This window comes from Mobula hypostoma, chromosome 4 (genome assembly GCF_963921235.1).
Source record: "Mobula hypostoma chromosome 4, sMobHyp1.1, whole genome shotgun sequence".
In the NCBI taxonomy this organism is placed as follows: domain Eukaryota; kingdom Metazoa; phylum Chordata; class Chondrichthyes; order Myliobatiformes; family Myliobatidae; genus Mobula; species Mobula hypostoma.
The window spans coordinates 24,648,707-24,676,076 of NC_086100.1; the positions used below are offsets into that span (position 1 = coordinate 24,648,707).

At 42.9% G+C, this 27,370-nt stretch overlaps 1 protein-coding gene and 1 long non-coding RNA gene across 2 annotated transcripts in view; one reads left to right on the top strand and one right to left on the bottom strand.

Moving 5' to 3' along the window:
- Window positions 1–27,370, top strand: part of LOC134345172 (sodium/hydrogen exchanger 9-like) — a 585,864-nt gene that overhangs the window by 98,803 nt on the left and 459,691 nt on the right. Inside the window, exons 3-4 of the mRNA XM_063045405.1 lie at window positions 3,036–3,113; window positions 9,784–9,860. Of these exons, the coding sequence (XP_062901475.1) occupies window positions 3,036–3,113; window positions 9,784–9,860 (155 nt within the window). The remainder of the gene's footprint in view (window positions 1–3,035; window positions 3,114–9,783; window positions 9,861–27,370) is intronic.
- The window catches only part of LOC134344742 (uncharacterized), a 39,028-nt gene continuing 29,426 nt past the window's right edge, over window positions 17,769–27,370 (bottom strand). The window contains exons 4-5 of the long non-coding RNA XR_010017510.1: window positions 19,717–20,496; window positions 17,769–18,961 (exon numbers count right to left, since the gene is read on the bottom strand). This is a non-coding gene — a long non-coding RNA (uncharacterized LOC134344742). The remainder of the gene's footprint in view (window positions 18,962–19,716; window positions 20,497–27,370) is intronic.

Here is a 27,370-nt window from a genome sequence, read left to right on the forward strand (position 1 = left end):
TACAAAAACTTGGGGACTTGCAGATGGTAGAGGGTCTGCTTTGGAATAACTTAGCTTTAGTCAGATGAGTAGTGGGATAGATTAGCATGAGAGCTACATATTGCTATCTAGGGAAAAGGGGCTTTAAGGCCATGAGTGCATGACCAAGGATGAGACTTTAGTGAGCTGTAGAATGAAGATCTGTTGTCAGGACATGTACACTGAGAGGCAAAAGTGTGTATGAACATAATAAATACTGTATTATATTGACATTAGTGGAATTACTATACTGGGATAATAGGTTGCAATTAGGTGCCTTTGGATACACTGAGGGGATTTTCGTGATGGCTTTTCAATGTGTATCATAAGTTAATTTGAAAGGAATCTTAAGAAAATAATGTCAGTCTAGGGATGCTTTCTAATCATCCAGAGGATCTTATGCAGCGTAAGTGGTGTTATCTTCCCTTTATTATTCCCATTTCATAATATCCTTTCCTCTCTCCTACTCTCAAAGCAATATCTTCTGGTCAAGATGGCTCTTGCATTCAATGCTCCCTCAGTTGACATCTTCTGTATAGACCACAAAACAGATTATTTCACTTTTTTTATGTCTGTTTTTCATCCTAAATGTCTCTCTGGAACTTTTAGAGCCTGTGATCTACAGTTTGGAGATTGATTGAGTGATCCAGCACTTTGCTGTCTCCGAGAAGATCCTGGGAACGAACACGAGCCTTGAGGTGAAGAAACTCCAAGACGTGAGCCGATGTTTGACTCCATTTTGCCGATTAAAGCTTCTATTGTTCATTGATTAAAGGGACGAGGAAGGTTGAAACATTGAGGTGATGCAGGAGGCGAGCGTGGGTTTAGCGGTGACTACCTGCCTTTTGATTGCTGATGGGATCGCTGTGCTGCTGGAGAAAGAGCCTGTGTAACCTATCACTGTGCTCGGTGGTTCAAGCAGTACCTCTCTCTTTCAATGATGTCGGAGGATGTTATCGAGGTTCTGTATTTATGGATTTGGACTCTGGGCTTTTTCAGTCTTATGGTGTGAGCAGAATTATCTGCAGATTAATGTGAAAAAGAATAAGGAACTGGTGGTAGACCTGAGGAGAGCTAAGGTACCGGTGACCCCTGTTTCCATCCAGGGGGTCAGTGTGGAGATGGTGGATGATTACAGATACCTGGGGATACGAATTGACAATAAACTGGACTGGTCAAAGAACACTGAGGCTGTCTACAAGAGGGGTCAGAGCCGTCTCTATTTCCTGAGGAGACTGAGGCCCTTTAACATCTGCCGGACGATGCTGAGGATGTTCTACGAGTCTGTGGTGGCCAGTGCTATCATGTTTGCTGTTGTGTGCTGGGGCAGCAGGCTGAGGGTGGCAGACACCAACAGAATCAACAAACTCATTCGTAAGGCCAGTGATGTTGTGGGGATGGAACTGGACTCTCTCACGGTTGTATCTGAAAAGAGGATGCTGTCTAAGTTGCACGCCATCTTGGTCAATGTCTCCCATCCACTACATAATGTACTGGGTGAGCACAGGAGTACATTCAGCCAGAGACTCATTCCACCGAGATGCAGCACAGAGCGTCATAGGAAGTCATTCCTGCCTGTGGCCATCAAACTTTACAACTCCTCCCTTGGAGGGTCAGACATCTTGAGCCAATAGGCTGGTCCTGGACTTATTTCATAATTTACTGGCATAATTTACGTATTACTATTTAACTATTTATGGTTCTATTACTATTTATTATTTGTGGAGCAACTGTAATGAAAACTAATTTCCCCCGGGATTAATAAAGTATGACTATGACTATGACTATAACTATAACTATAGTTTTTATATTCTGTGTTATCACCCATTCTTCCTCATTGTTCTTTGTGTGGGGGGAGAGAGGGAGGTTTGGGGTTCGATGTTCTTGTTACATCTGTATTAGTTTTTTTGTGTGGGGGAGGGGGATTTAGGGATCGATGTTTTTGTTAGTTTTTTGTGTGAAGGAGGGGATTTGGGGATGACCTTCTTGCATTCTATGCTGCGGGGGGGGGGTTGATTATTGTGTTATTGTCCTTTCTGTTGTGTATGGGTGGGTGGGTTTGCTGTTTCTCTTTGAACTGACTTCCATGGTTTTCTTTGTCTCGTAGCTATCTGGAGAAGAGGAATTTCAGAGTTGTATACTGCATGTATACTTTGCTCATAAACGAACCTTTGAATCTTTGAACCTTTAATCATTGGAAACTCAATGCTGGCATATCTTCAAAAATGGTTTCTTTAGCCAGGCATGTATGAGCCAAGAGAGGGAATGATTCCAGTGCTAATCAATCTATTGCAGGAATACAATGGAGGAAAGTAACAACACAGTATGTGTCAGTGTAAGATAAAGAAGATAAACCTCAGTGGAGAGGTCCAATACTACAGCAGCCAGAACCTCCAGATATGAAGTGTGAAAAATATGTATCCCTCTAAGATTTTGCAATTTCAGAATTTCCTGCAGATTCCAGAACAGCTCAGCAGTGTTAATGTAGAAGAAATTGGTTGACTTAATTAAGCAGCAGGGAAATGTTAAAACTGTGCTTTTCTTGTACGTACCTCTGATCGTCACTTGAAAACTTCCTCTTTAATTAACTTCCAGGAGTACATTGTTAGAAAGATGTGAGGTTGAATCATGTTGTGCTATTGTAGGATTGACCAGAATTTAAAGTTTGAAGTATTAGCACTTACACATGTATAAAGGAGAAGGAGCTTGATGCAATAAATACTACTGGCAAATCTGCTGAGTGGATGTTCCTGCTCATGTAATATTATTTTTGTTGCATTTATATTTTAATGCAAATTATGATCTTCCACTGCTACAGGATTCCCACTGGCTCAAAAGTCAATGAGGTGTATCTCCTATTAATTGGTTAATTGGATGCTTTCAACACTGTGTAAATCACTAGACATGCTATTCAAAATCTAATTTTCCACTTGGTTCATATGGCACAAGAATATGATTACTCCCCACTGACGATGGGAACCTGAACTGATACATCTGACCTTGTCCTTTTTTTTCAGGTGACGTTTGATTCAGAAATTTTCTTCAATGTCCTCTTGCCTCCAATAATATTTTACGCTGGATATAGTCTGAAGAAGGTGAGAATAGTGTCCTTTACTTTCTAAAGAACATTAATATTTATCATTAAAAAGGTTTTCTTAAGTTAATTTTACACATACTGTACATTTACTGCTCTTATAAATCAAAGCACATTTAAAACATCCATTTTGAACTGATGCAGCTGGTATGTAGTGGGTGAAGGGACCCACTGGAATTCCACTGGAATTCCATAAGCGGAACAAGTGCTACACCTGCCCTTACACTTCCTCCCTCACCGCTATTCAGGGCCCCAGACAGTCCTTCCAGGAGAGGCGACACTTCACCTGTGAGTCAGCTGGGGTGATATACTGAGTCCGGTGCTCCCGATATGGCCTTTTATATATTGGCGAGACCCAACGCAGACTGGTAGACCGCTTTGCTGAACACCTACGCTCTGTCCACCAGAGGAAGCAGGATCTCCCAGTGGCTGCACATTTTAATTCCCCATCCCATTCCCATTCTGATATGTCTATCCACGGCCTCCTCTACTGTAAAGATGAAGCCACACTCAGGTTGGAGGAACAACACCTTATATTCCGTCTGGGTAGCCTCCAACCTGATGGCATGAACATTGATTTCTCTAACTTCCACTAATGCCCCTCCTCCCCTTCTTACCCCATCCCCTATTTTATTTATTTTTTCATTTTTTATTTCCCACCCCCTTTTTTCTCTCTCTCTCCCCCTCTCACAATTGCTCCTTGCCTGCTCTCCATCTTCCTCTGGTGCTCCCCTCTCCCTTTCTTTCTCCCATGTCTCCAGCTTTGTTTCCCTTTAGCCAATCTACTTCCCAGCTCTTTGCTTCATCCCTCCCCCTTCTGTCTTCCTCCTATCATTTGGGATCTCCCCCTCCCCCTTTCAAATCTGTCACTATTTCTTCTTTCAGTTAGTCCTGATGAATTGTCGACTATACTGCTTCCTATAGATGCTGCCTGGCCTGCTGTGTTCTACCAGCATTCTGTGTATGTTGCTTGTAATTCCATTGTCTACTGGTTTGGCTGATCACAGCTCATGGCCTTATGTCCTATGCTATGACTGACTAAAACTGAACCACATGGAAGGTGTAATTGGGAAATGTAAGTCTTTATTTACACAGTGGAGGGGAGAGGGAGAGGAAGAATGAATCCAAAATAATCTCACTCTCCTGATGGGATGTTTTATGCTTCAACACAATGATAATAAACGATGACCATTGTTTCAAATGCTGTAATCACCTACTTAACTTTAACGTTTTGAATACAGAATTATAATAATAACACATTCCAACTAGCAGAACCACTTTGAATATTCAATAAACATAAAATAATCTGCAGATGCTGGGGTCAAAGCAACACTCACAACCCGGAACCGGGTTCTGGCCCGAAACGTCAACCGATCTTTTCCACGGATGCTGCCCGACCTGCTGAGTTCCTCCAGCGTGTCTTGAATATTCAATATAGTGTCTGTTCCTAAGGCCTCTGAGTACAAACTGCAGACACCCAAAATATACCCCTTTTGTTACGGTATTGAAGGATGATGAACATAAAATAATCTGCAGATGCTGGGGTCAAAGCAACACTCATAACACGCTGGAGGAACTCAGCAGGTCGGGCAGCATCCGTGGAAAAGATCAGTTGACGTTTCGGGCCAGGTCCTGATGAAGGGTTCCGGCCCGAAACGTCGACCGATCTTTTCCACGGATGCTGCCTGACCTGCTGAGTTCCTCCATTGTGTTGTGAGCGTCAGTATTGAAGGATGAATGCCTCATGAATATACAACTAATCGGAAGGCTGATTGTCAAAACAAACCTGTCCTGAATTGTGGTTTAAGTGGCAAAGTCACACCTTTAACAATATCCTAACAACAGGATTGTTCAGCTATTGTCTTCCCCTTTGAAGTTTCAATGAGACTGGGAATGTCCCACACCCAGTGATTGCTTTTACTATCCACAAAGTATCAACTGGAAGTTAAATTGTGTACAGATTTTATTTCCTGAGGACTGGTTCTCATTTTAATTCATCCATAATTATGCTATTTGGCACTGTTCACTCTCCGAATAATGATCCCTAATATCCTAGGCTGTGTAAGGGAGTAACTCAGTGACATTCCTGATTTTAACAAATATCTAGTTGCTCCTGTAGGATAGAAATGCATCCTGGTTGAAGGACAAGATGAAAGAGGTTATTGCTATCTTCTTAAGGCCCTATCTAATTTGTAATGTTAGTAGAAGTTGTGTTTAATGCAGTATGAGGTATTTTCTATAATGGGCTGTATCAGCCAAACTCCTTCCACTTCCAGGGTCTTTGCTTTCCATCTCAGCCAATCCTTAAGGTAGTCGTCTATCCTAGACTCCAGTATCATCAAGAATTGGAACAATGAATTACACTGGGCCCAGGAGTATTCTCCTACAATAGGTATGGGAGTAAAATATGTGATTTTGTGAAGAACTCTCTGCCCAGTTATCATCAGCATATAACGTGCAGCACCAAGGGCTCCAAAACGCTTGATCACTGCTGTACTTCAATTAGGAATGCCTACTGTTCCATGCCTAGACCGCATTTCGGGAAATCTGATCTCTTCGCTATCCTTCCATCTGCATATGTGCAGAGGCAAAGAGGTAAGGACAACAAAGAGGTGGTTACGGGAGGCAGAGAAACGATTGTTTAGAGTCGGTGGACTGGACCACGTTCAAGGACTGATCAGAGAGTCTGAACGAATACACCACAGTTGTCACGACTTTTACATATTATAAACAGTCGTAGACAAGTGTATCCCCACAAAATAATTCAGAGTCTTCTAAACTGGAAGCGCTGGATGAACCATGAGATCTGCAGTCTGCTCTGGGCTCGATCAGTGGTAATCCGGTCTGGCGACCAAGTAAGATACAAGAGGTCCATGTACGATCTCTGGAAAGCCATCTCACATGCAAAGTGGTAATTCCAGACTGAACCTGAATCATTGAAGAATACTCAATAGGTGTGGCAGGGCGTGAATGCAAAGCAAAACCTAGTGACATAAGCTTTACTCCCAGATGAGTGCAATGCCTTCTAAGCTCCTTTTGACTGTCGAAACGTGGAGGAACCTTCATGAACTACCAGAGATGCTGGTGACCCTGTGATTTCAGTCTCTGAGGCTGATCTGAGAGCAACCTTCAGGAAGGGGAACCCACGAAAAGCATCTGGCCCAGATGGGATAGCTGGTCAAGTACTGAAGACCTGTGCTGATCAACTGGCTGGAGTGTTCGCCAATGTCTTTAACCTCTCGCTTCAGCAGTCTGAGGTACCCACCTGCTTCAAGCAGTTTCAATTACACCTGTGCCTAAGAAGAACGTGGTAAACTGTCTTAATGACTATCGTCTCATAGTAGTAACATCCACTGTGTTGAAATGCTTTAAGAGATTGGTGATGAAACATATCAACGCCTGCCTGAGAAATAACTTGGATCCATTCCAATTTGCCTACCGTCACAACAGGTCCACAGCGGCTGCCATTTATTTGGCTCTTCACTTAATCCTGGAACAGCTAGTCAGCTCGGCAATCAATACCATCATCCCCTTAAAACTAATCAATAAGCTTCAAGATGTTGGCCTCGATACCTCCTTGTGCAATTGGATTCTCAATCTCCACACTTGCATTTGCCAGTCAGTTCAGATTGGCAACAACATCTCCTCCACAACATCCATCAGCACAGATGCACCACAAGACTGTGTGCTTAGTCCTCTGCTCTACTCACCTTACACTTATGACTGTGTGGCTAATCACAGCTCCAATGCCATATTCAAGCTTGCTAACAATAGTACTGTCATAGGTTGAATCAAAGGTGGTGAAGTGCCAGCATAAAGGAGGGAGATTGAAAATCTGGCTGAGTGGTGGTACATCAACAATCTCTTACTCAATGTCAGCAAGACCAAGGAGCCGACTATTGACTTCAGTAGGAGGAAACTGGAGGTCCATGATATCGTCTTCATTGGGGAAAGAGGTAGAGAGGGTCAGCAACTTTATATTCCTTGGTGCTATCATTTCAGAGGATCTGTCCTGGGCCCAGCTCGCAAGTGCCATTACAAAGAAAGCATGGCAGTGCCTCTACTTCCTTAAAAGTTTGAAAAGATTCGGCATGACATCTAAAACTTCAATAGACCTCTATAGATGTGTGATGGAGAGTATATTGATGGGTTGAGTCACAGCCTGGTATGGACTCATCAATGAATGGAAAATCCTACAAAAGGTAGTGGATACAACCCAGTCTGTCATGGTTAAAGCCCTCCCCATCAGTTAGCACATTCACATAGAGCATTGTTGCAAGAAGGATCCCCACCACCCAGGTCATGCTCTCTTCTCACTGCTACCATTAGGAAGAATGTACAGGAGCCACAGGACCCACACCACCCACACCACCAAGTTCAGGAACAGTTATTACCCAACCACCAGGCTATTGAACCAGAGACGATAACCACTCAATTTCTCTCCCCCGTCACTGAGTTGATCCCACAACCTATGGATTCACTTTCAAGGACTCTTCATCTCATGTTCTCGATATTTATTGCTTATTTATTTATCATAATTTTTTTTGTATTTGTACAGTTTGTTGTCTTTTGCACACTGGTTGTGAAAACAAATCTGAGGATTGAATATCGTGACATGCATGTTCTTTGATAATAAATTCAATTTGAATGTTTAACTTGGAACCTTGTAGCAATAAAAAAGTTTGAGAAATGTTTGTGATTTAATCTGTTTTTCTAAAGAAACATGCTTGCTTATTATATTCATTCATCCTACAGTTGAGGTTGAATCTGGATATTCTCTTTTTAATCCCCTCTCCACCCTCCCCTTTGTTGATTTCTCTTTTTCAGTGCAATAGAAGGCTAGTTCCAAGAACAGCAGCAGTAATGTTCTGCCAGGAACACGAACGGATTAAGTTCGGGTTTCATTATCATTTAACCATACGTGAATACCCATAGATACAGCCAAATGAAACAGCATTACTCCAGGGCCAAAGTGCAAAACAGACGATCAACAGTCATACACAGCACAAAGCACATGGAGCACACACGCAACCACGCACTCAGTCCAACTTGTCTTCCATGGAGCAAACACTGGAGGGCAGCAGAGCTCCCCCACCATCAGTCTCGTCAATAAGCCAGTGACCCAGGCTTAGGGTATTATATATTACCAGTGTCCAATAGGGTCTTGCGATCTGAAGAAAGACACTCCAGACAATCTCTCTCTGATGTGCTGCACACTGCCTTTGCCGCTGACTCCGAGGCCATTCCGTAGCTAGTGACAACAGGCCTCTCCAAGTCCAGCGCCTCCAGCTCCTCCGCTAACGAGCAACTCACTGATGGGTTAAACCTGCAGTTCTAGAAGTTCTTAATGTCCAGCAGTATCTTACAATCATAAGAAAGACGTTCAGAAATGACAAAAACACCTCAGGCTGGCCATGGAGAAGGCACTCTGTTGCAGCATGCTGCCATCTTACCAGAGGTCTAAGAATTGAGAACAGGAAGTGTGTCATTCGTCAGACCATAAGACGTAGGAACAGAATTAGGCCAGCAGCAAGACTGCTCCAACATTCTATCATGGCTGATTTATTTTTCCTCTCAACCCCATTTTCCTGCCTTCTCATAACCTTTGTGGCGCTTACTAATCAAGAACCTATCAATTTCTGCTTTGAATATACCCAATGACTTGACCACCACAGCTGCCTTTGGCAATGAATTCCACAGAGTCACAATTCTCTGGCTAAACAAATTCCTCCTCGTCTCTGTTTTAAATGGACATCACTCTATTTTGAGACTGTTCCATCAGGACCTAGATTCACCCACTATAAGAAACATCCTCTCCACCTCCACTCTATCCAGGCCTTTCAATTAGATCCCCCATCATTTTTTAAAAACTCCAGCAAGTACAGGCCCAGGGGCAAGAAACACTCCTCATATGTTAACCCTTTCATTCCCAGGCTCACTCATAAACCTGCCCTGGCCCCTCTCCAGTGCCAATGCATCCATGCTTAGATATGGGGCCAAACGCCACTCACAATTCATTTACCTCTGTCCCAACCAGTGTACTCCAGGGAGCGCGAAGCGCAGAATCAAATATCGCTGTGATGATTGTACGCTCTAGTATCAATTGTTTGGCAACAATAAAGTAAAGTATTTCCCATCAAAGGCTCCCCATTGCTGACCGAGACTAACTGGGAAAATATGAACTGGGGAGCCAAGGTAAATATCCGTGCTCTGACTTGTAAATCCTAGTATCATTGGTTGCTAGCATTGTCGATCTGCTAATGCTGCTGAGAATGACTTTGTCTTCTGACCTGATCTGGCTTACAGTTAGGGCAGCTAGCCACTGTGTCATAAAGTCAAATATATTCAGTTCTTGTGTGGAGTTCACTTGTTCTCTCACTGTAGGTTTCCTGCCACATCTGAAGACATGCAGGTTTGTATGTTAGTTGGCTGCTGCAGTACTCTCTCCAGCGTGTTTGTGCGTTGTAGAATCTGTGGAGAGTAGGTATGAATACGGGGAGGATATAAAATGGGGTTAATGTAAGATGAATGTGAATGGGTGGTTATTGGTCAGTGCAGATTCAGTGGGTTGAAGGGCCTCTTTCCATACAATATCTTTTTATGACTGAGTCGATAATACTCCAAAAGAATTCAGAATTGTTACATGCCATCTTTTGATTTTTTTCCAACAGAGACAATTCTTTCGCAACTTGGGCACAATTCTCACCTACGCATTTATAGGCACTGCAATCTCCTGTATTGTGATTGGGTGAGTAAACTTTGGAGTTTATAAACCTGAGCTTCTCTGAAATTCCAGTGTTGCTGAGGTCCATAATTATTGACTGAAGAATCATGACTAATGTCATTGTGGGTGATGATCTAGGAACAACGGAGCTTTATGTTTTATTTGTCAGTTTTGAGTTACAAAAAACACTGATTATTACAACATTCCAGTAATTGCACTGTTGTGTGGGAGCTATCATAGCATGGTTTAAAAGGACCAGCGGAGTTTAAGCTGGCACGCTCAACCCCCAATTATCAGATGTTTTACTTGTTTTTCACTTTGCATGAAATTGTCCTTGTTTACTCATTTTCTTTGCCTCCTTGCACCGAGATGCACCTGCCTCTGTTTATAATGACACTGTTCAGATCAAAGTTTACCACTGAAGAAATCATTGAGTAGACCACAGCCACTGTTACTTATCCCCACCACAAACTGTGTGTCTCTGATGATGCCCCACTTCCCAGCAACTAATTGAGACTCCACTATGTTGTTTATCATATTGGACCCCACGTGGTAAGACTGAGATCACAGAACCAGCTCTGTAACCTGGCCTCCGCTCATCCACTGCTGAAACCCCCACCCACTGGTTTCCGGGTTCAAAGTTTCCAGTGCTCCTCTAGCCAGTTTCCCCAGTCCAAAGGGCTTGATCTCATCCAATACTCTGCACCCTGTACCCCAAAAAGCTCCGTAACTTGTTCAGTGATCACAGTTCCTGATCGCTGAACTAAACTGGTATACAGTCTGGCAACACTTGATTTAAAAACTCTTCCTCCTGTTTACAAATCCTTATTGAACTTCATTCCATACTGTCTCTAAAACCTCCTCCAGACTTCAGATCTCCACCCTCCTCTGCTTTTGGCTTCTTGAACAACACCTGTTTTTATCGTCCTGCCGAAGGGTTTCGGCCCAAAACGTCAACTGTACTCTCTTCCATAGATGCTGTCTGGCCTGCTGAGTTCCTCCGGCTTTTTGTGTGTGTGACTTGTATTTCCAGCATCTGCAGATTTTCTCTTGTTTGTGACCTGTTTTTATTGGTCAATGTCAGCAACTTTCACACAGTTACTCCTTCAATGCCCCAGATGCTGTTCCTTGAATTCAACCTCTTTTAGTGAAGTTTTTTAATATGTTGCAGTATGTGGCTTGGTGCCAAATTTTGTGCGTTACACTCTTGTAATGTTTTTTGGGGGATATTTTATATCATAGAAGATACGTTATAAATGAAAACTGTTTGTATTTTAGGTGTAATCCATATTCTTCGACTGAATGTCTCCACAGTCCCATGTTCCAGTTTCATTTATATGTTTCTTATGTGCTCTACTGGGTCCTCTAACTTTAAGATTAATTTGCAGGTTGAATTGGTGGTGAGGAAGGCAAATGCAATGTTAACATTTATTTCGAGAGGACTGGAATATAAAAGCAAAGATGTAATGCTTAGGTTTATAAGGCATTGGTCAGATGGCACTGAGAGTAATGTGAGCCGTTTTGAGCCCCTTATCTAAGAAATGATCCGCTGGCAGAGGAGAGGGCTCAGGAGACATTCACAAGAATGATCCAGAGAACAAAAGGATTAACACAGGAGCATTTGATGGCTTTGGGCCTGTACTCGCTGGAGTTTAAAAGAATGTGGGGTGGGGAAGAGGAAGAGGGGGAATCTCATTGAAACATCGAATTTTGAAAGGCCTAGATAGAGTGGATGTGGAAAGGATGTTTCCTGTAGTATGGGAGCCTAAGATCAGAGGGCACAGTCTCGGAATAGAAGGATGTCCCTTTCGAGCAGAGTTGAGGAAGAATTTCTTTAGCCAGAGGGTGGTGAATCTGTGGAATTCACTACCACAGATGGCTATGGAGGCCAAGTCATTGAGTAAAATTAAAGTGGAGGTTGATAGGTTTTTGCTTATTAAGGGCATCATCCAAAGTTACAGGGAGAAGGCAGGAGAGTAAACCAGCTATGATGGAAAGCCCTGCTTCTGCTCCTTTGACTTATGGACATTTACAAGTGTAGCCTGATATGTTACTCCAATTTACTTCCTCACTTTCTGGCACATAAAGCTGTAGTGGTACTGGCTATATTCTGAGAAAAAAGCAATTCCCTGTCTGTTTGTTTGTCTCTGCTTGGCTTGTTTCTGGATGCGGACCTGCCTATATGCACACTGAGTTCATTCTCTTGCCTGTTTGCCCACTGTCTGGTTATCATAGAGCCCAGCTGAAACTGTCGCATTGGGGGATAAACTGCTTGTGGTACTGAGTAATAAATAAAGGGCCCACACATGATGGGACTTGTCCTTTTGTCTGTCTATGTTTAATGGAAGGCAGAATTCAGCTGTGAAAAGCATACTTTGCTTTGTTAACTTTTTGATACTTTTTTCCTCATAATTTCATGTGAGAAACCAGGAATTAATATGAGGAAAAATTCTGTACATTCAGCTTTCTATAGGGGACGTTTCTGTTGATCAAAAATTTTATTTTTACATTTTGAAAACAGCATTGTTTGTGAATATTTCTGGGTTTACATGCACTGTAATGCACCTGCCTCTGTTTATGACACAGCTCAGATTAGAGTTCACCATCAAAGGAAACATCAGGATATCATATTGCTTCTGGTCCCCATCTCACTCTCTGTTCTGTAGTCTTGATAGAGACCTGTTTTCAAATTGACAACCTGACTTGGGAGGTATGTCACACAGTACTGGGTGGAGTGCACAGCAGAGGTCCAGGGTGTTTGATCCAAACAGACTATGCTCCACTAAGTCTGAATGGTCCATGAACCACACCTCATTATCCTTCTTCTGCAGTTTTGTTTTGTAACTTGGAGTGATTTTTATGCCTTGCACTGCCCTGCTGCCATGAAACAACAAACTTCATGACATAAGAGAGTGATAATAAACCTGATTCTGCTACATCACAGCATTTGGGGATTTCTTTCCTAAAGAAAGACATTGTTTACCTGTCTAGTTTTCTCTTTGAAAGAGGCTCAGCTGTCCTTTCCTAGTGTAGTATTGAATTTCATATTCTAATTACTCTCTGAGTAAGTTGATTTCTCTTTAATTCCTGTTTGGATTCAGACTTGCAACTCCTGTCTCTGCATGTGAAATGTATCCTCCACATTGGTTCCATCCAATGTATTCATACTTTTAAAGACAAATATAAGATCACCTTTCTTTTGTGCGGAAGAATGTTTAGAAATCCTTCTTTGTATGTCCTCTATTGTTTATAAGTCCTTTTTCTAAATGGTCTCGGAACCAAATGTGTGCACATTTCAACGTCAGGGTGGAGTTAGATTAGATTTTTTTTAGATTATGAGGACACGCAGTCCTCTTTTATTGTCATTTTGTAATGCATGCATTAAGAAATGAGTTTTTGGACATGTAAGAGTGAGTTGGTTGCAGAGAAATAAGTGGGGGATTAGAAATGAAGAGATTACACTGAGAGGCATAGACTCATTAGGCCAAATGGCCAATGAGCATTAGGAGTCTTTAAAAAAACTCTCGCAGAATGCTGGAGGATCTCAGCAGGTCATGAAGCATCAATGGAAAAGTAGAAACAGATGACGTTTTTGGTTGAGACCCTTTAGGACCAAGAAGGAAGGGGGAAGATGCCAGGATAAAAAGGTGGGGAGAGGGGAAAGAGGCTAGCTGGAAGGTGATGGGTGAAGCCAGGTGGATGGGAAAGGTTAAGGACTGCAAAAGAAAGAATCTGATAGATGAGGAGAGTGAACCATAGGAGAAAGGGAAGGAGGAGGGGACCCAGGGGAAGGTGAGAAGAAGGGAAAGGATAGAGTGAGGAATGGGGGGGGTGCTGTGGAGTTTGCTCACCGGAAGCAGAAATCGATATTCATGGCTTCAGGTTGGAGTGTACCCAGACGGAATATAAGGTGTTGCTGCTCCAGCCTGACATGTTGGTACAAGAATTGGAATTAATATGTTTGGCCACCAGGAAGTCCCACTTGTGTGTCTAAAAATAACTCGACCACCTGTGAATTCTATCAAAATCTTTTAGAAATATTTTGCTTGCTCTGCTGGCCAGTAATGATATTTTAATTATTTACTTTCCTTTATTCCCCAGAGCCATTACCTCACTGAAGCTGGAAGCCACATTTAATTTTATTTCTCCCAAAAGTGTTTCATCTCAAATTCATTTATATTAAACAAGATATAAAATGTTCTAAATGCTGAAAATCCAAAATTCAACAGAGAAAGCTGTTAAGTACTCAGCAAGTCAGGCAGCATTTGTGGAGAGAAATAGAACTGGCATTTTGAGTTGAAGACCTTTTATAGGAATACAGTTCTAATAGTTATGTCCAGCATTCTCTGTCAATGTTCATGTTAAGTTTTTTGGTTATTTATATGAGAAACCCACATGTCACATTGCATTTTTTCCTCGCTGTCCTGCTTTGGTTTATCTTCAAATTCTGATCATCAGTATCATGCTCCTCCTTCCTCCGATTTTGGTAATCCTAGTCCCAATCTCTGGTTTCTCTGCTCCTGGTAATTTACAACCCAATCAGACCATTATTCCCTAACTTTTGTTCTGAGTTTATTCTCACAGATATTTTGGCAAATATAAAACATCCACCGCGTTGTTCTTTGCACCTTTTCCCACTTCCCCTTCAAAGAGTTCCATCTGTTGATCTAGCAGTGATTGAGCCTTTCAGAATAACTATCTTTCTATTTACAATTTCTGGATACTGCCTCAAGGCACCAATTCCAGTATCACTGCAATCACTGCCTAGCGGTGGGGGGGGGGGGCCCCACAGGGCAAGTGGAGGCAGAGAGTAGCAAACACAAGTAAATCTGCAGATGCTGGAAATTCAAGCAAGACACACAAAATGCTGGTGGACGCAGCAGGCCAGGCAGCATCTATAGGAAGAAGTACAGTCAACGTTTGGGGTCGAGACCCTTCGTCAGGACTAACGGAAAAAAGAGGTAGTAATAGATTTGAAGGTGGGAAGGGGAGGGGAAGACCTGAAATGATAGGGGAAGACAAGAGGGGTAGGGATGAAGCCAAGAGCTGGGAAGTTGATTGGCAAAAGGGATACAAGGCTGGAGAATGGGGAGTATCATAGGATGGAAGGCCTTGGAAGAAAGAAAGGGGGAGGGGAGCATCAGAGGAAGATGGAGAACAGGCAAGGAGTTATTGTGAGAAGGACAGAGAGAAGAAGAAATAACTGGGTGTAAGTGCCACTGGGAGATAGTTATTGAGGCAGGTCGCCATGCTTTTCTTGGGCACCGGTATAATTCAACCCTGCTTTAGACAGGTGGGGACCACCTGAAGTGAGAGGTTAAAGATCTTAGTGAACGCACCAGCCAGTTGGTCAGCACAAGTATTCAATACGGGTCCAGCTACCCCATCTGTTCCAGATGCTTTCCATAGACTCACCCTACTGAAGGCAGCCTGCACATTAGGTTTGAAGACCGAGTTCATAGGATCATCGGGGCATGTGGGGGTTCACAATAGTTTCTCCATGGTCTGACAGTCAAAGCAAGCATAGAAGGCATTGAACTCATCTGGAAGTGAAGACTGGATGTCTCCTATGTTAGTTGATTTAATTTTCTAGGAGGATATGCCATTTAAGCCCTGCCACAGCTGTTGAGCGTCTGTCGTTGACGCAGGTTTTGTCTGGAATTCTTACTTCATCTGTGAGATGGCTTTCCAGGGATTATACCTGCATTTCTTGGAGCTTTCTTGGTCTCCAGACTTGAATGCCTCTGATCTAGCCCTCAGAAATTTTCGGATCACATGGTTCAACCTTCTGAGTGGGGAAGACTCTGAATGATTTAGTGGGGACGCACTCATCTACAGTTGTTTTAGTAAAGTGCATTACAACCCTAGTGTATTCATTCAGATAGAAACATAGACACATAGAAAACCTACAGCACAATACAGGCTCTTCGGTCCACAAAGCTGTGCCAAACATGTCCTTACCTGAGAAATTACCTAGAGTTACCCATAGCTCTCTATTTTTCTGAGCTCCATATACCTGTCCAGGAATCTCTTAAAGGCCCTATCGTATCAGCCTCCACCACCGTCGCCGGCAGCCCATTCCACACACTTACCACTCTCTGCGTTAAAAACTTATCTCTGACATCTCCTCTGTACCTACTCCCCAGCACCTTAAACCTGTATGCTCTTGTGGCAGCCATTTCAGCCCTGGGAAAAAGACTCTGACTATCCACACAATAAATGCCTCTCATCATCTTATACACCTCTATCAGGTCACCTCTCATCCTTTGTCGCTCCAAGGAAAAAAAGCCGAGATCATTCAACCTATTCTCATAAGGCATGCTTCCCAATCCAGGCAACATCCTTGTAAATCTCCTCTGCACCCTTTCTATGGTTTCCACATCCTTCGTGTAGCGAGGTGACTAGAACTGAGCACAGTACTCCAAGTGGGGTCTGACCAGAGTCCTATATAGCTGTAACATTACCTCTCAGCTCCTAAACTCAATCCCATGACCGATGAAGGCCAATACACTGTACGCCTTCTTAACCACAGAGTCAACCTGCGCAGCAGCTTTGAGTGTCCTATAGACTCTGTCCCCAAGATTCCTTGATCCTCCATACTGCCAAGAGTCTTATCATTAATACTATATTCTGTCTTCATATTTGACCTACCAAAATGAAGCACCTCACACTTATCTGGGTTGAACCCCATCTGCCACTTCTCAGCCCAGTTTTGCATCCTATCAATGTCCTGCTGTAACCTCTGACAGCCCTCCACACTATCCATAACACCCCCAATCTTTGTGTCATCAGCAAATTTGCTAACCCATCCCTCCACTTCTTCATCCAGGTCACTTATAAAAATCACAAAGAGTAGGGGTCCCAGAACAGATCCCTAAGGCATTCCACTGGTGACTGACCTCCATGCAAATATGACCCGTCTACAACCACTCTTTGCCTTTGTGGGCAAGCCAGTTCTGGATCCACAAAGCATTGTCTCCTTGGATCCCATGCCTCCCTACTTTCTCAATAAGCCTTGCATGGTGTACTTCATCAAATGCTTTGCAGAAATCCATATATACTACATCTACTGCTCTACCTTCATCAATGTGTTTAGTCACATCCTCAAAAAATTCAATCAGGCTCATAAGGCATGACCTGCCCTAAGCCATGCTGACTATTGCTAATCATATTATACCTCTCCAAATGTTCATAAATCCTGCCTCTCAGGATCTTCTCTATCAACTTACCAACCACTGAGGTAAGGCTCACTGGTCTGTAATTTCCTGGGCTATCTCTACTCCCTTTCTTGAATTATGGAACAACATCTGCAACCCTCCAATCCTCCAGAACCTCTCCCATCCCCATTGATGATGCAAAGGTCATCGCCAGAGGCTCAGCAATCTCCTCCCTCACCTCCCACAGTAGCCTGGGCTATATCTTGTCCGGTCCCGGTGACTTATCTAACTTGATGCTTTCCAAAAGCTCCAGCACATCTCCTTTCTTAATATCTAGATCTCTAGATGAGTTTTGAATATGGCCTAGTCCACTGACTCAAAGCAATCCTGCCATAGTCTGCTGGCCCCTGTGACCACCTCTTAGATAGCCTAATCTCTGGAGCCTTTTTTTTTAGTTTCTGTCTGTTTACAGGTAGGATAAGGAAGCCAAGTGATTGATTTATCAAAATCTTGGGAAAGCAATGGTAGGCACTCCTTATCCTAGTGTAGCAGTGGTGTGGTATGTTGGGACCTCAGGTGCTACAGGTTACAAGGTTATATGCTGGTGATAACTGGGCAGAGTTTTCTTCAAACACACCAAGTTGAAGTCACTGACGATAATTTGAAATGTGTCAGGATGGGCTATTTCTTTTTTTTTCAAGGTGACATCATGCAGTGTCGCAAGTGCTTGATTATAGTTGGCTGCTGGTAGTATATAGACTGCAGTCAGAATCGCAGATGAGAACTTTTGACGTAAATGGAATGGTTGGCATTTGACCTTAAGGTGTTCCAAGTTGGGGAGCACGAGTTCAATAGATCCGCCACGTTGGAGCACCAGCCATAAAACACACACCTCCACCCTTTGCTTTCCCCAAGTCCGCCGTTCAGTCCATTCTGTAAACCGTAAATCCTAGTTCAAAGTTCAAAGTACATTTATTATTGAAGTATGTATACTTTATACAACTTTGAGATTCGTCTCCTTACAGGCAGTCATGAAACAAAGAAACCCAAAAACAAATCCCATATATATATAAAAGACTGGCTAACGTTTAATGTGCAGAGAATAAAAAACACATCAAATCCATAAGAAAATGAAAGAATAAAATAACCCATAAGCTGAGTAAAAGTGGTGGAGCAGTGATCTTAATAGGCCATACTTCACCTTGGGCCCTGACACCCCGAACTTTTGGACACCTTGGCCTTTTCAATCTGGCCTGGCCTGTAAATCTCCATCTGAACATGGGGTTCTGCAGCTTCGAGCAGTGATCTGAACCGGCCCGTATCTCGACCCCCTGACTTTTTCAATCTGGCCCTGCACATAACTCTCTGTCCGTTGGGGCAGATGGGGGTTTATCCGCTGCGGTTGGCAGCTTATCTAACAGAAGGAAAACTCTGATCTCAAATCTCTGCTGCCTTGCAGCTATACTCAGTCGTGGGGAAGACTTCGGGAGTAGACCTCGAGGAAAGATCTGGAGCCGGAGTTCCTCAGGCAGTCCTACATTGAGTTCAACACTGTCTGGCAAACTCCTGCAATGCTGCTGGTGCCAAACTGCATCAGTCTTTGCCATCGCTTTGGATTCATCATCTGCGTGGTGAGGGGGAATCTGCTTGATGGGCAATAGCTTGCATTCCATATTGCACTGCCCTAGCTTGCATATTACGTAGAGAATTGGGACACAACATCCATGGTTGACCTTGACCAACAGACGGCCTCAAACACAAAAGATTCTGCAGATGCTGAAAATCCAGAGTAAGGCACTTAAAATGCTGGAGGAACTCAGCAGGTCAGGCAGCATCTATGGAAAGGAATTAAGAGTTGACGTTGCAGACCGAGGGTCCTTCATTAAGACAAGACTCTTTATTCTGAAAGGCTCAAACGCTTTCTGTAATTCATTCTTTGGGTTCTTTAAATTTCTGTTTTGTGGACGTCTGCGAAGAGTAAGAATTTCAAGTTGTTTTATGTAAACATTCTCTAATATTAAAACAAACCACCGAATCAAGTTTATTGCTCTGTGACTCTATGACTATCAGGGAGCATCTGTGGAAAGAAAAAGCACTAATATTTCAGGTTGTAGGAACCATTTTTTTTATATAGGCATCCGTTAGTCTCGTGAGACCATGGATTTGCACCTTGGAAGGTTTCCAGGGCACAAGCCTAGGCAAGGTTGTATGGAAGACTGGCAGTTGCCCATGCTGCAAGTCTCCCCTCTCCACGCCACTGATTTTGTCCAAGGGAAGGGCACTAAGGCCGATACAGCTTGGCACCGGTGTTGTCACAGAGCACTGTGTGGTTAAGTGCCTTGCTCAAGGACACAACACGCCGCCTCAGCTGAGGCTCAAACTAGCGACCTTCAGATCACTAGACTGACGCCCTAACCATCTGGCCATGTGCCAACACTTGTAGGAACCATATACCTGTTTATTGTCTGTGAGTATTGTATTTGTGCTGCACGTCCTCACTCTGGGTTAAGGTAATTTGTCACATGGATTCAGGCAGCAGGCGGTGCTAGGTGGCAGTTAAGATAGTCACCTGTCCACCAGCTTGCGGTATAGAGAGGGGGTGAATAGGGAGTGATCGATGTTGACTGATTGCCCTTGTTTGAATTTGATCCAATTACTTTTACATGAAGTGGAGAAAAGTCGAATGATTTTATTGTCAGGTTGTAGTAAAGGATTAAATGTACCTTTTCGACTTGCAATTCAGTTAGTTGGAAACGCGTCAGCCAGTGCGATACTTTCTCACTTTGCCTCTCGATGACTTTTACTTTGTTTTCAAGTAGTTGCTATACAGGACAAAGACAATAACTGAGTAAAATCAAGATAGTTGTATGTTGCAGAGATCAGGATGCTGCCTGGATTGGAGTTTTGAGCTATAAGGGGAAACTGGACAACCTTGTGTTGGTTACGTAAGCATCACTGGAGGCGGAGGAGATACCTGATTGCAGTTTATATGACTGAGAGGCATTCATTGGGTGGACAGAATTGTTTTCCCAGTGTAGGTGTTTACTAGAGGACATGCACTTAAGGCGAGGTGGGAGGTGGGGTAGGGAAATAGAGTTTAAAGAAGATGTGTGGAGCAAGATTTTTCATGGAAAGTGGTAGATGTCTGGAACAGCCTGCCGGGGGCAGTGGTGACAGCGGATATGATAATGCCACTCAAGAGACTGTTGAATAAATACATGAAGGCATTGGAGGGATATGGATCATGTACTGAGAGTGATTTTAGTGCAACGCTACTACAGCTTAGGGAGTCGGAGCTCAGAGTTCAATTCCGGCGTCCTCAGTAAACAAGCTTGTACGTCCCTTCCCATGTGTGCGTGCGAGTTTCCTCCGGTTGCTCCGATTTCCTCCCACGGTCCAAAGATGTCATTGCAAATTGTCCTGTGATAGGGCTAGGGTTAAATCGGTGAGTTGCAGGGTGACACCTCTTGAAGGACAGGAAGGGCCTGTTCTATGCTGCATTCCTAAATAAATAATAGAAAACAAAGTGGAGAGTTAATTTAATTCAGTATAATTTGCTGTTGACATTTTAGGTTGATGGGTCTCTCTCTGTGCTGTACTATTCTATGCTCTATGAAGTAGTTGAAGGAGGTTTGGAAGGATGAAAATTTTAGATGAATACATTATAAGACTATAAGACATAGGAGCAGAATTGATCCATTCTGCCCAGCTAGTCTGCTCTGCCGTTTCATCATGACTGATCCATTTCGATTTCAACCCCATTCTCTTGTCTTCTTCCTGTAAACGTTCAAGCCCTGACCTATCAAGAGTTAGTCAACCTCTGCCTTAAATACACCCAGTGACTTGGCCTCCACAGCTGCCTGTGGCAATGAATTCCATTGATTCACCATGCTCTGGCTAAAGAAATTCCTCCTCATCTCCGTTCTAAATGGACGTCCCTCTACTCTGAGGATGTGTCCGCTGGTCCTAGACTCCTCCACTCTCAGAAACATTCACTCCACATCCACTCTATCTCGGCCTTTCAACATTCAATAGATTCAAAGAGATTTCCTCTGATTCTTCTAAATTGCAGCAAGTACAGGCCCAGAGCCATCAAACGCACCTCATATTATAAATTTTTCATTCCTGGAATAATTTTTGTGATCCCCTTTGGACCCTTTCCAATGTCAGCACATCCCTTCTTAGAAAAGGGACCCAAAACTGCTCACAATATTCCAAGTGCGGCCTTACCAGTGCCTGTAAATGCTCAGCATTGCATCCTTGTTTTTACATTCTAATCCTCTCAAAATGAATGCTAACATTGCATCTCCCTTCCTCACCACCAACTCAACCTGCAAGGTAACCTTTATAGAATGCTGCAAGAGGACTCCCAAGACCTTTTGCAACTTGGGTTTTTGGATTTTCTCACCTTTTAGAAAATAGTTTATGCTTTTATTCCTCCAACAAAAGTTCATGAATACTTCCCAACACTGTACTATTCTGTCTTGTCCTTCTGCAGCCTCCCTGCTTCCTCCAAACTACCTTCTGCTCCACCTTCTGTATCTTCGTATTGTTCACAATCTTAGCTGAAAATCCATCAATTCTGTCATCCAAATCACTGACATACAATGTAAAAAGAAGCAGTTCCAAGACTCACCCCTGCGGAACACCACTAGTCACCTGCAGTCAATCAGAAAGAACTATTTATTCCTACTCTTTGCCTCCTGTCAGTCAATGTTCTATCCATGCTTGTAACTTTCCTGTAATACCATGGGCCCTCATGTGCGGCACCTTGAAAACGGCCTTCTAAAAATCCAAGTACATAAGATTCACCGATTTTCCTTTGTCTATCCTGCTTGTTATTTCCTCAAAGAATTTCAAAAGTTTTGTCATACAAGATTTTCCCTTGAGGAAACCATGCTGACTTTGGCCTTTTTTACCATGGGCCTCAAAATACTCTATAGCCTCAACTTTAACAATTGACTTCAACATCTTCCCAATTACTGAGGTCAGGCTAAACGCCTCATCATTTCCTTTCTTCTACCTTCCTCCCATCTCAAAGAGTAGAGTGACATTTCAAGTTTCCAGTCCTTTGGAACCATTGTAGAATCTAATGTTTCTTGAAAGATTATTACTAATGCCTCTAAATCTCTTTAGCTACTTTTTCAGAACCCTCAGATGCAGTCCATCTGGTCCAGGTGACCTATCTACATTCAGCCTTTACAGCTTCCCAGACACCTTCTCCCTGGTAATAGCAACTGCACTCACTTCTGTCCCCAGACACTCTTGAACTTCTAGCAAACTTCTAGTGTCTTCTTCTGTGGAGACAGATGCAAAATACTTATTCAGTTCATCTACCATTTCCTTGCTCCCCCCCCCTCCATTACAACCCCTCCAGCGTCATTTTCCCATGGTCCGATATCTACTATCACCTCTCTTTTCCTCTTTATATATCTGAAAAAAACCTTTGGTACCCTCTGATATTACTGGCTAGCTTACCTTCCTATTTCATCTACCACTCCCCCCCCACCCCCGTGGCATTTTAGTCACCTTCTGATTCTTTTTAAAAGCGTCCCAAACCTCAAACATCCCACTATACTTTGCTCTATTATATGCGCTCCCTTTTGCTTTTATGTTGGATTTGAATTTCCTTGTTGCCTGTGGTTACGTATCCTGCTTTTAGAATACCTCTTCTTCTTTGGGATGTATCTATCCTGTGCCTTCCAAACTGCTCCCATAAACTCCAGCTATTATTGTTCTGTCATCCCTGCTAGGGTCGCCTTCCAATCAACTTTAGCCAGCTCCTCTCTCATGCCCCTGTAATTCCCTATACTCCACTGTAATACTGATGATACATTTGACTTTAGCTTCTCCCTCTCAAATTACAGGATGAAATCTATCAAATTATGATCACTCTCCCCTAAGTATTCCTTTACCTTAAGCTCTCTAATCAAATCCAGTTCATTACACAACATGCAATCCAGAATAGCTGATCCCTACTGGGCCCTACCACGAGCTGCTCTAAAAAGTCATCTTGTCGGCATTCTACAAATTCTCTCTCTTTGGAGCCAAAATCAGCACCAACCTGATTTTCCCAATCTACCTGCATATTGAAACCCCCCCCCCACCCCGTTTATCATAACATTGCCCTTTTGACATGCATTTTCTCTCTCCTGTTGTAATTTGTAGCCCACATCCTGGCTACTGTTTGGAAGCCTGTGTGTAATTCCCATCAGGGTAATTTTTGCCCTTGGATTTCCTTAACTCTACCCACAATGATTCTACATTTACCGATGCTCTGTCACCACTTTTTAAAGATTTGATTTTATTTTTTACTAGCAGAGCCATGCCTCCCCTCTGCCTACCTGCCTGTCCTTTCGATACAATGTGTATCCTTGGATGTTATGTTCCCAACTATAACCTTCTTTCAGCTACAACTCAGTGACGCCCACAACATCATACCTGCCAATCTCTAACTGCGCTACAAGATCATCTACCATATTCTGTACACTGTATGCATTCAAATATACCACCTTCTGTCCTGTATTTATCGCACTGTTCGATTTTTGTCCCTTGTTACGTTGCATCTCATCCCACCGACTTGCAATTTTGCCTTGTCATCAGCCTGTCCTTCCTGACAGTCTCGCTACACACTGCCCCTGCTTATATACCAGCTGCCCCATCTCAGCCCTATCACTCAGTTTCCCATCCCCGTGCCAAATTAGCTTAAACCCTCTCCAACAGCTCCAGCAAGCTTGCCCACAAGGATACTGGTTCTCCTCGGGTTCAGCTGTAACCTGTCCCCTTTATTACAGGTCATACCTTCCCCAGAAGAGATTCTAATGATCCAGAAATCTAAAACTCTGACCCCTGCACTAGTTCCTCAGCCATACATTCATCTACCAAGCCAACCTATTCTTACCCTCAGTAGCGCGTGGCACAGGCAGTAATCCCAAAATCACTACCCTGGAGGTGCTGTTTTCAGCTTTCTACCTAGCTCCCTAAATTCCCTCTTCAGGACCTCCTCCCTTTTCCTACCTACGTCATTGGTGACCATATGTATCAAGGTATCTGGCTGATGATCAAGACATTGCAAGGCATGAGCCTAGGACTGCCAAGTTTATAAAGTGCAGTTAATAACGGTTAGGGAGAGAAGTAACTGAAAAGGGGATATGTAAGACTGTGAAATGTAGGTCAGAGCTGTTGCTGAAACAGAAACCAAAAAGAGAAAGTTGGGAATGAGCAATAAATCAGGTAGTGTCTACAAATAGAAAAAAACAGAATTAATATTGCAGGTGGATAGCCTTGTCGTCGGTGAGTCTTTTGCTTTGTAAATCTACGCTGACTGTCCCTGAGTAACTGTACCTTTTCTAAATGAAGGCTTTATACTGTCCTTTAAGATTGATGCCAATAATATGCCTATCACTGGTTTAACTGACTGGGCTGAAATTACTTAGTTTAGCACTTCATCAATTTTTAAACAATAGTTCAACATGAGTAGCTCTGCAAACCATGACACCACATGTCTAGGCAGGAAGAATTGAACAGTGATGGCCAGAGCTGACAGCTTCTTCCCTTGTTTTTTTTAAATCACTAGGGTATATTTCACTTGTACTTTTCAATAATGAGACAGCTCCTTAACCCTTCCTCTTTTACAATGTTTATCTCATCCTATACTTCATATTTACCCTTCTTAATGCCAGGGATTGACATCATATTCCTCTTTTATGAAGATTATCATAAAATATTCTTTAACAGCCTTGGTCAGATCATCCTCTGCCACACTTCTCAGTCTCTATTAGGTCCCACATTTCTTTGTTCAATATGCACTGAAAAATATGTTGCGATATTAATTGATTTCACTTTCCAGGATTGTTTATACCCTCTTTCTGCTTTCCTAATTTTCCTCTTCCATTTATCCCTGTACTTTCCAAATTTGTCTAAGCTTTCTACTAAGCTCCTTTTATAGCATAAGTTTCCATTTTTTTGCCTTATTCTATTTACTGGTGATCCAGAGCACCCTTGAATTGGTAAACTCAATTTCTGCTCTGGGGGAACATGGTCATTTTGAAGACTTTGAATCTCTTTCTATTTCTCTGAAGCACAGAACTCAGTGTTGGCACTGTGCTTCAGGACTGTGGAGAAAGCTGTACTGACATGCACAACACTTTCTGAGTGAGACTAAGCTGGCTTCCTTGAAGTCTCGGGTGAATATAAAAGATTCCATGACTCTGACTTCATTTGAGAGCAGGGAGATACCCGGTTGATATTTTTTCCTCCATTTGACAAGACAAAAACAGATTATCAGCATATTGTATAATGTTTCTATTGTACTGAGCATTATTATATTCCTATATCTGGGAGATCGCTGTACAAAAATTGGCTGGTATGTTGTATATGTAGAACAGAGACTGCACACTTCTCACTTTATACTCCTTCCCTCTCATCTAGTTTCACCTATCACCTTTCAGCTTCTACTCATTTTCCTGCTCCCCACTTTGTTATTCTGTATTCTTTCCCCTTCCATTCCAGTCCTGATGAAGGGTCTTTCCAGAAACCTCAACTGTTTATTGCTCTCCATAGATGCTGCTTGACTTGCTGAGTTCTTCACTCATTTTGCATGGGTTGCTCTGGGTTTCTAGCATCTGCAGAATCTTGTGCTTATGTACTTGTACTTCATTGCTTTTGGGTTTTCTAGGCTGATTTAAAGCTGTGAAAGGTGCTCTGCAAATGCAAGTTCTTCTCAGCATGCACCGGAACAGGATGCTCAGCACTCAGACCAAGTAAAGTTAAAGAGGCGGCCACATACAGTTATTCAGTAAATGTGAGATTTCCTTCCCTGCACACATGAAGACAGAATCCAAAAAGTGAACTGCCACACCCGCTTAACAAAGGAACCCCACCTATGCCCCTGATAATTTTATAAATCGCCATAGATTTCCCCTGGATGGTAGGATGGAGATACGTCTCTATCAAAGGAGGTGTAAGGCGCTTGCTCCCTCTGGTAGCCTGTACAAAAGGTGCAGCACCTGCTTAGCCCCCTGATCAGAGTCATGCGAAGCCATGGGTGCAGATGGTGGGTGGTCGTATGAGCAGCTGGTGCGTATCACAAGTTCTTGGTTATGAGACTACCGACACCAGACAGACAATCTCTCTGAGGAGTATTGATAATAGCTGGGGTCACCTGTCTTGTAAAGACACTGCCCAGAAGAAGACAATGGCAAACCACTCTGTCTAAAAATTTACCAAGACCATCCAAGACCATGATCACCCACAGCACATAATGATGATGATGATGATGTTCCCTGGCCTTCTATGTATCAGTCAGAATAAATCCACTCTATAACCTCCCTCCTCACAACTACGACCCTCTTTTGCACTTTCTCTGTTGTTACGCATTCTGTAGCATGGTCACCAGATCCGTACATCTTTCTAACCTGCTTGTCTAACTGCTCCCCTCTTGTTACTCGAGGTTCAAAATCTCATATCACCTTCCCACTTCAGAATCAGAATCAGTTTACCATCACAGACACGTCATGAGATTCACTGTTTTGCAGTACCAGTAATGTGCAATAGGTAAAAAAAAATTACTGTAAGTCACCATAAGAAGTTTTTAAAAATAGTGCCAAAAGAGAGCAAAAATGCAAAATTTGAACTGGTGATCTGGGATGGAGGCTTGCATTTGCCTTCTTAACGGAAACTGGGGATTGTATCCACTGAGCACCACTGCATTAAAGTATACTTCTTGTCACAGCCTCTGATTATTCCATGACTTTCATCCAGTGAGGAACACGCAGTTACTGTTGTAATGCCGGAGTGCGTGCGGACTTGCTGGAGAACAGCAGATATGTTATCTTTATAATCATATTTTTATTCACATGGACATGGCTTTTCACTGTCAGTGGACAATCAGCTGTCCGGCCTTTGTTCTTTCAACTGCTGGATACTTCTCATTAACATCAAGTAATGTGCACCTAGATTTTCTGATAAATGTCATCACGCTGAAGGGAGATCTGTCTGAAAGATTGTGGTGACAATCCAAGCAGGGTTTCGAGAGGCTTTGACCAAAAACACATGCAACAAACCATTCAGCAGAGGATGTAAAAAAAAAGTCTCATTATGATCAAAAGGCAATTAATATGAAATAACTTACTGAAAAACAAAGAAACAATGGCTGAAACTGGAAATGTGAAATACTGTCAAAAAATACTAGAAATACTGACAGCACATCATAAAGTCTGAGAGGTTCTGTTATTAGCATTAACTCCTTGCTGGTTTCTACTTCTGACTTACGTGGAACAATTTAGAGTGGGCATTTATCCAACCCATACACTTTTGCAATGTTTGAGGAATCCAGAGCACTGTAGGAAACTCAGAGGGTCATGGTGAACTCCCTGA